Genomic DNA, 11,512 nt, shown 5'->3' with positions numbered 1-11,512 from the left:
GCCTTGGCATGTCTAAGGGGAGCCCAGGCGAATAGATCGTCGTTTTCTCTGAGTTAGTTTACTAGCTCCCGCTCCTACCCTGCAAACAAGGAGGTGCCTATATTTGTGACTTGGTGGGCGTGAGGCCCTCTTTGGATTTCCATCAAGTCTTCTATGGGCGTGAGTCACTCGGCCTCTGCGCTCAATCTGGGATCCTAACCCTCAAATTCACTATTTTAAACTTCGGAATGACGGGCATCAACTAGCGCGAGCTCTTTTCTGGTTGTCTCCAAGATGCTCTGATAACACTCGTGAGTCGTTTGTTAATCACCTCGGGTGCTGCCCACTCTACCATTTTGGAGCGAATATTTCAAGGTTAAATAACTGGTGGACACGACCGCCGTTAAGGTGTTAATGGTCAGACGTCCAGGGATGCTATTGTAAGCTGATACAAAATCCATGATGAGGTCGTTAACGTTGATAGTTTTGGCGTCAGTTCCCTCATTGTAGGTGGTTTTTAGGGCCACTTGGCCCAATATCTATATCCATTCCTACGATAATTTTGTCAATAAGCTTGTAAAGCTCTGTATGTTATCCAAATTCAGATGTGGCTTCTAGAAAGCGTCCCAGAACAGGAAATTGACTGAGCTTCCTGGGTCTATAGACCGCGCCTGATATCATACTTGTCGTGTTGGACAATGATGACCAATGAATCATTGTCTTAAGGGTTGATTCCCAGGCATCCTCTTTGTAGAAAACAATGTCGGCCCCGGGTGCTCTTGTAATGTTCTTAGGAAAACCAGAGGATATGAAGTTCGTAGCGAGTATCTGTCTCGCGTATCTTCATCGAGCAACCTTGGATAGGCCCCTCACTGAGATACCTCTGGCGATGGTGCTTGTTGTGTGATTTGAGACCCTATCAATCATCTCTTAAGAAAGATGATTGAAGGGTATGAGTGAAAGGTGTGACCCAAGTTAATTTTACCCGAGTCCCACGATTGGCACCTTTGTATTATCCAAAAAAGTACAGGTGTATGCGTGTTTCCCTTGCAAGGACAGAGAGACTCAGAGGCACTAGTAGGTATATTTCACATTTTAGGGTGAGGTCTAGATCATGGCGGTGAATAGCCTTATATGGTGGTTTTTTAGACTGTTTAGGGGACAGGCTCACGTGAGGTGAGAGGCCCTACTGTTGGTTGACGCTTCTAGGTCGCAGACGGGCGGTTGAAAGGGTTACCCAGAGCGGAATGCTCTTTGAGTGGTGTTTAAATGTGTGTAAGAAAGTGTTACTTGAAATATATCTCCCTCTCCTTTGAAGGATTTTTTTGTAAGCAAGATATTATAAACGAGAGAACTAAGGGTTCTCAAGCCTTTTTACACAAAACAAGAACAAAAAGTCTCGACAAAAAAGGGAGATTACAAACTAATTGAAATTGCGATAGAAAAAACACTGGGTCTTTGCTAAAATAGTAAAAGTTACAATTGGAGTGAGTAATTTCAACAATAAAAGACCACCTCCAAACTGTCGCCTTGATATTCCAAATGGAATCCAAGATGTTCCAACTATCATTATAAAAAAATAATACCATTACAAAGGGTCTAAATATTCCAACAAATGGAAAACCAAAGACAACCTTCTTTAACTCTCTTGGTTTGCAAAAGTAAAACCACTTCATGAAACTCCCCTTACAACCTCCCTCTTGCCCCCCCCCCCCCCCCCGTATAATCCACTCATTCTGCCACCTCTTTCCAAATCAAACCAATCACCGGACACGACAAAAACAAATGATCCAACGATTCGACTGCAACCTGATAAGTGCAAAAATATCGTTGTTTTGTGTATATAATTTGTTGCACTTATCGAACTTTTTGTTAATACTGTTTGAATAATTCCCCGTTTTATGTATAAATACGTATACATTGTGAATAGTTGTATTTTCATATATTTTTATACCATTTGATAGTTTTATTGTATTTTTGTAAGTTTTGTTGCGTTTTCGGAGCCTTGAGGAAGAAAGTGTCGAAGACACGGCTGCGAGCGCGTTTTGAAGAAATAAATTTGTTGTTCTGGTGTACCGCGCTAAGCGCGCTGTACCGCGCTTAGCGCTGTGTGGAAGCTGAAGAGCTTGGTCTGGCAGAGAGTAGCGCTTAGCGCGCTCTGCGATTTTTTAGTTTTTGTATAAATAGATAAATTAAAATCAGATTTTGTTAGGTTTTATCATCTCCTCTTTGACAAAGTTGAGCTCTGGTCCATTCTTTGTAGTTTAGAGGTTCAAGCAACACTATTGGGTGTCTCATCATGTCGATTGAGCTCGGGTGGTCTCCGATTATGCCGACAACACGAGAAGTTTCCGCTTGTTCTTCTTCTTCCCTGTGACCCATTCTAATGGTGGGGTTTGTATGTATATTTTTCCTCTCTTGTATGTATATTTATTGATCTTGGGATTGTTTATATATCCGCTTTACAAATCATCATTGTTGTTGTTCTTGATCTTTTTTCTTAAATATTTCGGATTTGTGTTGTTGTAGAAATAGACATCATAGATCTTGATTAGGAATGATAAATATTAGTTTCTGAATTGTAGAAATAAATTTGGGGCTAATAATCGTAATGGGTATCGAGTTTAATGTCTTCGTATTGTTTGTGTCAGTTGGGAAATCGCTGATGTGAATAGTACGGTTGAGCTTTCGTCAGTATTTTAGAAATGGACATTGATGTGGCGTCTCGAATGATGCCTGGTGATTTTGATGCGTATTGTAAGTGTTGAGCGATAGGTCTTCAGATTTAAGTATTCAACGGGTTAAGTAGAAATACGATTTCATAATGAATTCTCTTAAGCTACAATAGATTGTTTATTTGCTTTTATTTACTTTTCCCGTATTTTACTTTCCGTAACCCAATCACGAAACTTAGAACGTGAGATAGTTGAACGACAGGTTTTCTCTATCAATCTCTGTGGACTACGATACGATATAACTCATATCACCCGGTAATAATAAACCTATTACTTTTTGCTTGCCGCTTTACCGCTTCAACACAACCCCACACAAAACACAAATACAAGAATCCGCATGAAGATGCAAACCTCTAACCATTAAAATATCCTTAGTCGCGAGTCTATTAATAAGAACTCTCCAACCAAAAGCTCTAACTTTGAACGGAACATGAGATTTCCAAACCAAAGAAAAAGCTTTGTCGGATTTTTGAGCGGGCCCAAAAGGAATATGACAAGCAAAAATAGTAAAATAAGCAGAACTGGCCAAGAAAGATGCTTTCGAGCCCACTGTCCAAGTAATTGAATCCCTCCCAGCCGAAGAAACAACCGCCTAGCCGCATATGCAACTACCGCAGCTCACTAATCAAAACTGGTTGCTGCTGCACCACCGCAAAAGGAATTCCAAAATCCCCCCACACCAAACTCCCTCGTGTCAACCACCCATTCCCGCAACCGCCACCTCCTTCAATGAAGACAAGCTGAACAACAAAAGACACAAGTCCTTTAAGTAAAACCCCCAATCCATTTCGCATGCCAAAAAGGAGTATTATAACCATTAGCAATAACAAATCTATAATTATTGACAAAGAAGTCTTCCTTAAAAAAGACATAAATTAACGACAAGTCTTTTTACCAAGATGAAGAAGAAGAAAGATCTTTTTTGTTGCAATCTCCATTGACCACCTTCATACCAATATCCTCGTACCTATCCTTCAACATGACATACCAAAAGGACTCCGACCCGCTTAAGATCCTCCATCTATATTTATCTAATAGGAATTCCTTATTCCTAGGGCTTTCTTGAAAAAGATCGTCATTCACCCATTCAAAAGGTGAACAGAGTAATTTCTATTTCTAAGGGATACGTGGGTCAGTAACGTCTTGAATTTCCCATTATCCAAGACACGTCTTATCTAACGTTTCTTCTCCTCAGGAGCGAGTAAAATGCAGGGGCAAGGTGATACCTCCCTTTAGGCGACCTCGCGTCGTCGCTCATTTCTAGGGTGGTCCCAAACTATCGCCCTAGACAAATTTAATTGCATATATAACCTACAGAAATGAATTGTTAGAGTTTGCTTATTGTAACTATGGTTAAAAAAGTATCAATACTATTTTTCCCTCAATTAGTTACTTAAAAGAATGTCTTAATTGATACGTTTCAAAATTTTACATTTAAAAAAATATTTTTGCTTTATATTATTCCTTCTAATTTAATTTTGTGTGTTGTTAAGAAAACCTACTTTGATTTTTTCAACCATAGTTTAAGAGAAAAAATTACGCACCATTAAGTAAATCATAAGCTATAAAAAAATTATAAATCAGATATCTTATGTGTGAACGATTGAGACTAATCGTTTGAATTGGAGACAACTGAAATAGGTGACAAAATTCTCAGAAAAAATGTATAGCCTAGGTTTTTATGAGAATTAATTATAATCAAATTAAAACATCAAAATAATAATTTGAATATGATTTTTTTTTAAATAGTGTAATGATATTATGATGAATTTGACCTACAAGAATTGAATGATATATATTGTAACCAAAAACTAGATCATGAAACAAGAAGAATGCACAAGAATTTGTTGAGTTGTTTTGTTTTGTTCAAGTACAAATCATCAAAACTTGTCTTTTTTCCTTCCACTTTCGTCTATTGAATTTTGTTTCATGTCGAAGAGAATATGATGATTTTATGTTATAAACACATTGTCCAATAGTTTGGGTCTTATATGTTACCTTTTTCCTTTACAAATATTTGCATAAAAAGGGTGAAACATTGGACTTTCTAGGATTTCCATTCACTTTGTTTAGAATTTCTAGTACTACACAAGAGTGAACAAAGAGTACATTCAACATTTAATAATTATCTATACTATTTTTCAAAAGTCCACACTATACTAAGATTCTATACTTCATTTTATGGAGTGAGTTTTATTTTTTTGTTTAATCAACTTTTTGGTTCTTCTAATTATGTCAAACTTCGTTTTTAGTTTCTCTAAAAAATTTCTTCAAAGACTGGTTCTCCTAAAATTTTAAAATTTAACTTTTGATCCCTCCTGCAATTTAACGACGATTTTTACAATTTAGCGACAGTTTTTAGCGACGGTTTTAACGATGATTTTTTCTTTAGCGACGGAATTAGAGACCATTTTAGCTACGATTTTGTCATGAGAGACCAAAAGTTAAATTTTAAAATTTTAGGAGGACCATTTTTTGAAGGAAAATTTTAGAAGAACTAAAAACGAAATTTAAAATATTTATATGTACCAAAAATTTATTAACTTTTTTTTTTCCATAGTACTATTATAGTGCAATTTTATGGTTCTTATAATTTACAACTATATAAATATCAATATCCCATAATGTATATGGTTGAAATCTTTTGAGTATGAAAAATGATAATGATGATATAGTACAGCACATATAAGCTGGGCAGCAACACACTGAGTTTAGATCAGTTGCACTCAAATGGAACCATGCAGACTCTATGATACTTATTTCCATTCATGTGATAAGAAATATGAGAATCTGTGCATATTTTGAGAGAAGCAAAAAAAGTGAATAGAAAAGTTTCAGCTATTTTTTTTTCTCCTTTTGACCAGTCTCAGCCGAAATTATCAGAATAAGTTCTTCATTGTACTTTGAAATTTGAACAAATTATTTAGAAAAACAAATTTCTTTGTTAAAAAACTTTGTCCTATATTGAAAGTTCCTTTTGCAATATTGGATGTTTACTTAACATAACAAACTTCTTGGTTAAAGTTTTTTATCAATACATGCTTTGTCCTATATTGAAAGTTTCTTAATATTGATTGATTGATTCTTGTTTGTATAGTATATGTTTGCAGCATTAGGTCAACAATTGATAGGTACAAGAAAGCATGTTCTTGAGCTCTTTTTTTTGGAGGAGGAGGTTTGGGATGTGATTTAGAATTGTGATGGGGAGAAAAGTCCGGGATCAGATAGTTTCAATTTTGGTTTTTATATAGTTTATTGGTTATTTTTAAAAAAAGATATTTTAAAGTTTGTGAATGAATTTCATTCATTTGCTCTTTTGCCTAAGGCGGTTACCGCTTCGTTCATAACGTTAATTTCTAAAGTGGATAATCCAATCTCTTTGGATGATTTTAGTTCGATTTGTCTCATCGAGAGTATGTATAAAATTATCACTAAGTTGCTTGCCTCTAGATTGAAAGTGGTGGTGGGAAAACTTATTTCAAATTGTCAATCCGCGTTTATTCCAACGAGGAATATGCTTGATGGGGTATTGATTGTGAATGAGTTGTTGGATCTTGTCAAAAGAAAGAAGAAGAATTGTATGTTAGTTAATGTATATTTTGAAATGGCTTATGACTGTATCACTTAGGATTTCTTGAGGTGCATGTTAAGAATGATGGGTTTTGGTGATAAATGGATGGGGTGGATGGAGGCGTTGATGTTCAGTAGTTCCATGTCAATTCTTGTTAATGGTAGTCCAACCAAAGACTTTGAGGTTTCTAAAGGGCTTCGTCAAGGGGACCCTCTCTCTCTCTTCTTTTTTTCTTGTTAGTGGCGGAAGGCTTGTCGCAAATAATGAGCAAGGCTTCTATTTTAGGAGAATTTCATGGTTTCCGCGTGGATGACACATTATGAAATTCTCTAATTTGCCGATGACACTTTATTTGGAGCATCAAGGTGCTTCTTAGAGGGTTCGAGTTGGTGTTCGGGTTTCGTGTGAATTTGTCTAAAAGTAGACTCATGGGAGTTAATTTGGAGATGGATTTTAGTCAAGTGGCTTCTTCTTTTCTTAATTGTGAAATTGGTCCAACTTTCTTCATTTTCCTTCATATCCCCGTTGGTATGAATCCTCGAAGAAAAGAAGTTTGGAAACCTATTGTTTCAAGATTGAGACGTAGGCTTTCTAGTTGGAATTATAAGTACTTATCCATAGGTGGAAGGATGGTCCTCTTAAAATCTATTTTGTCTAGTATTCCAGTTTATTTCTTCTCCTTTTATAAAGCTCTTCAAGCTATTATAAAAGAGATAATTATGTTTCAGGGAGTTTTCTTATGGGGAGGGGTGGAAGAAAGAAAGAAGATTAATTGGGTTAGTTGGGAAAAAGTATGTTTACTTAAAGAAGAAGGAGGGCTAGGTGTCAAACATTGTGGATTGTTTAATCTCGCTTGGGAAAAGTATGTTTACTTAAAGAAGAAGGAGGGCTAGGTGTCAAACATTGTGGATTGTTCAATCTCGCTCTTCTTAGTAAATGGATTGTTCAATCTCGCTCTTCTTAGTAAATGGAACTGGAGGATTCTTAATGAGAGAAATTCTTTTTTACTAATCCTTTTTGTTTGCAGGTACGATGACACCAAGAGATATATGCTTAATGATTGTTCGAGTAACATAAATTCTAAAGCTTCAATATCGTGGCGTGATATTTGTGGGATTGGTGTTAAGGAGCTCGTTATTACGGAGAATTGGTTCAATTTGTTTACTGTGTGCAAGCTCGGTAATGGTGAGTCCGTTTATTTTGGCGTGATCGTTTGTTATAGGCTGCTCCTTTACGCACACAGTTTCTGACCTTATTTTAAAATGTCTTTATTGAACGAACGAAAATGTCATACATGGGTGCTTAGACGGTTGCTCGGTGGGAGTGACAGTCGTTTCTGTTCTGTAACATGGTTGTTACAGCTGCTGTCACGGCAGTGCTGGAGCAGCTGTTGGCCATACAAACTATTTTGCAGCCGGTGCAGATTTTTCATAATCTTGTCGATCGGTTCGTGTGATGGAGGGATAAGGATGTATTTTCTGTTAAGGCTTGATATGAATTGATTTATCCTTAGGTAATGTAGATAGTTTGTTGGATCAACAACAAATTATGGTGTTCAAGAGTTTATGGAAAGAGAAAATTTGAAATAAAATTGTGATTTTCAGTTGGAGGTTGATTCTGAATAGGTTGTCGTCTATGATGAATTTGGCTAAGTAGGGAATTCTAGTTGGGAAACACAATTTAGTGTGTCCGTTATGTTTTGGTCATGAAGAAGACTTAGAGCATCTTTTCGGTGAATTCCCAATTTCTAAGCGGTGGTGGAACAAGCTTTGTCTTTGGCTCCACGTGGGTCTCTTGGATTTTTCGGGCTCCATTTTGGAGAGGTTGCGAGCTTTAGAGGTAAAGTCTTTTTCTTCTTTTTAAGCGAGACTTTGGTTGGAGTTTTTGTCTATGTTGGTCAATTTAGAATTGTAGAAACATGATTCTTTTTTTTATGGGGGTTTCTTGAACAATTTTGATAGGTGGGAATGATTAAAGTAGTTCCGTGAGATTGGTTTTTATGGAGTAATAAGGCGAGGGGGAATATTTTGTGGGCGGATTAGAATACCTTTCGGACTTATTGTTTTGGTTAGTCCCTTTTCTGTTTTGGTCTTTCCATTGGTTTTTTGCACCGGCAATTTTTTTCTTGATGTAATGTGATGGGTTTAGCACCTCTCGTTCTCCTTTATTTGCTTGTATATTTACTCTTGTAAAAGAAATGTAATGACAATTCTGACCCTAGCTTTTAGAAAATCAACACAAGGGTCAGTATCTTTGTATTCTAAACTTGATGATAAGGATAGGAGGACTAGATAACTGGAGAGAGAAACAGAGGAAAAGAATGACATGCCGAAGGGGACTGGAATTTTCCCTGGAGACCAGAGAAAGTAGAAGAAAATGTTTCATAAGTAAAATCTGTATTAACCTTGATAGTCATTAAACACATTGCCGATGCATAGCAACCCTAATTAAAGAAAATCCAACATGCTTACACAGACATTGGTAGTCTTTTTGCTACAAGCTACATGAGGAAAACAACCTTAAAATTATCCAAACAAGATCCAGCCTAGAGTAGGAAAACTGTAAAGTTCTGATGTGATTTGAGATGTCTCTATTTATAGTGAAAAATTCAGCTATAGCCCATGAACGGACGAACCCACCCTCGTCCACCCGACTATTTATAGTGAAAAATTCAGCTATAGCCCACCCCAAAACACAGAACCAATCCAACTCATTTCAGAACAATTTTCTCACTTCAAACCGAGAGAGGGAAACTCCTTCCCCAATAGTGTAACTAGTTCATCAGCACCCCTAAGAAACATAGCCATAACAGTTACTCTTAACAGGTATCTCCCCTTTCACAACCTTAGAACTCACAGGCTGAATCAGCATCCTCGTGAAAAGCCTATCATCCATCAGTGGCACAACCAAACTATCCAAACCCTTCGCAATGCGAAAAACAGTAACAACTTCAGGTACTTGAACCAACTTAATACTGTAAGATAAAATAACTCCAAAACTAGCTCCACCACCACCTCTAATAGCCCAAAATAGATCCTCCCCCATTGATTTCCTATCAAGAATCCTACCATTAACATCAACAATTTCAGCATCAACAACATCATCAACAGACAACCCAAATTTTCTCATCATGTTACCATACCCTCCACCACTCATACCCTCCACCACTCAAGTGACAACAATAAAGCCATGAGCTTTACTCTTCTCCCCAATCCAATAGTAAACCAAACAGAACACCACACCAACAGCCAAAAAACACAAATATACAAAAACAACTACAATAACAAGAGTATCATATCATCCAAAACAAACGATAAACAGAACAACAAATAAACTAATAATTATTCTTGTGCATTGAAATTGAAATTCATGATATCAACATCACTGATATCCCATAATACAGTACAACATAAAACCCCAAACATTACATATCATCATCATATAATAATTAAAATCCATCTTTTTAACTTCAAACAAACATAAAAAAACATTTTTTTTCTTCAAATCTTATCAATATCCTCATCCTCAAACTCAATATAATCATTAGCATCACCATCATCTTCCTCATCAAGCCCAGCCCCAATCCCTTCATTCAACCTAGTATTATCAGGAAGCTCACCGTACGCCTTCAACAGCCTGGCCTCATCCGGCATGTATTTCAGAATCACATCCGCCTTATCGTCCTGGTAATCACGGAGTCCGACGAGTATGATATCGCCGGCGGCAATCCAGACCTTCTTGTGCATCTTCCCGCGGATGTGACAGAGACGCTTTGTGCCGTCGATGCACATGGCTTCGCATCTTCCGTTACCTAACATGCGGAGGACTTGGGCGTATTCTTGGCCGTCTTCCTTGAAAACGAGCTCGCGCTTCTCGTCGTCGGCTTCGTTCTTTCCTCTCTTGCGATTCTTTCCTCCCTTTCCCTTGTTCTTCGGCATGATTAGGGTTCAAATTCGATTGATTGAATTCGATTTGGAGAAGGAAACCCTAGTTTGGGAAGTTTGTTCTTATTCTTATTTGTGTGAACTAAGCTATAGGGTAATCTTGAAAATATATATAATAGAATAGAATATTATTGTTATTATTGTTTTGGGTCAAAAATAATTATTATGATCCAATTTTTTTTTTTTTGAAATAATAAAATATTTTATATATTTAAAAAAACAATTTACGTGCAAAGCTACCAATAGGATTCAATCCATTGTTTCTAAATCAATGCAAATGACTACTATTGTCTTTCTACATCATTAGCTAGGCAATATATTCTCTCATGTTCTTTTTGGGTCACTCTATTTGAATTCACTATACTTTTTTGTTCACTATCACTTGTATTACTATTGTCATCTCTATAGACAATATGGTTCTTGAACATCCAAACCACATATGTCGTTTCATCATATGCGGTATTTACAAATCTCGCCTGCCTATTTTTGGTTTGGCTGACTGCAAACATCCATTTTAGTTCATGCGTCCATCTGTTTGCCGTGTCCACAATCTTTAACCATGCCAGCACATTGGTCCAAATTTGCTTCATAAACCTGCATTCAAACATCATATGGTCCAAACTTTCACTCCTGCTACAAAACATACACTGATCACTTGTGAGTACCCCAAATTTAACTAATTTGTCCTTTGTTGCTAGCCTCCCGTGGCAAGCTAGCCATAAAATGAAGCGAGCTCTCGGCCTAGCATCGTGCATCAAACTATAATAAATCTTACACATATTAAATTGCCCTTTTGTTTCCATTTCTCTCCATTGTTGTATTCCATGTGCTCTTTCTCGCACTTTTAGGATACTCCTTAACATCCACGAGCAGGTTCCCCTTATTGGCACCTTCATGACTTTCTCCTGTTTAATGTAATAGACATGTACCCATTTAACCCACATGCTATCCTCTTTCCTACATAAATTCCACAGTAGTTTCATGAAGCACACTTGGTTCCACACCTTTAAGTCAGTGACATTCATGTTGTCTCCTCTGCAACCTATTATGTAATGCGAGTTAAATATTGAAGTGTGTGGTCCACTATTTTTGTTTTTGTCTATTTAGGGTTTTATTGTTCTAGGGACCACCATGTTTATGTGTGTTGTCTGTGGTCCACCATGTTTCTTTTTGTCTGTTTGAGGACCACAATGTGGTCTAACTTATTAAAATCGTAATTGGAAATTGTTTATTCATTCTCAGGCCAAGTCAGGAGATCAAAGTTAGGTTAAGACTCCACCATA

General features: G+C 36.9%; 1 protein-coding gene across 1 annotated transcript; it reads right to left on the bottom strand.

The window, feature by feature from the left end:
- Positions 1-9,615: 9,615 nt before the first annotated feature.
- On the bottom strand, positions 9,616-10,320 carry LOC131657358 (eukaryotic translation initiation factor 1A). Its single transcript, XM_058926769.1, has one exon. It carries the CDS (start codon positions 10,221-10,223, stop codon positions 9,786-9,788), a length of 438 nt encoding a protein of 145 aa, XP_058782752.1. The 5' UTR covers positions 10,224-10,320; the 3' UTR covers positions 9,616-9,785.
- Between the last annotated feature and the right edge of the window lie 1,192 nt (positions 10,321-11,512).

The sequence above is a fragment of the Vicia villosa genome, linkage group LG3 (assembly GCF_029867415.1).
Source record: "Vicia villosa cultivar HV-30 ecotype Madison, WI linkage group LG3, Vvil1.0, whole genome shotgun sequence".
NCBI classification, from domain to species: domain Eukaryota; kingdom Viridiplantae; phylum Streptophyta; class Magnoliopsida; order Fabales; family Fabaceae; genus Vicia; species Vicia villosa.
The sequence above is the reverse complement of the archived record's forward strand: the minus strand, read 5'-3'. Positions and strand labels throughout refer to the sequence as shown.

Bases quoted from the DNA above. Each gene is read 5' to 3' on its own strand.
- LOC131657358 (XM_058926769.1), bottom strand. From the start codon at position 10,223: ATGCCGAAGAACAAGGGAAAGGGAGGAAAGAATCGCAAGAGAGGAAAG.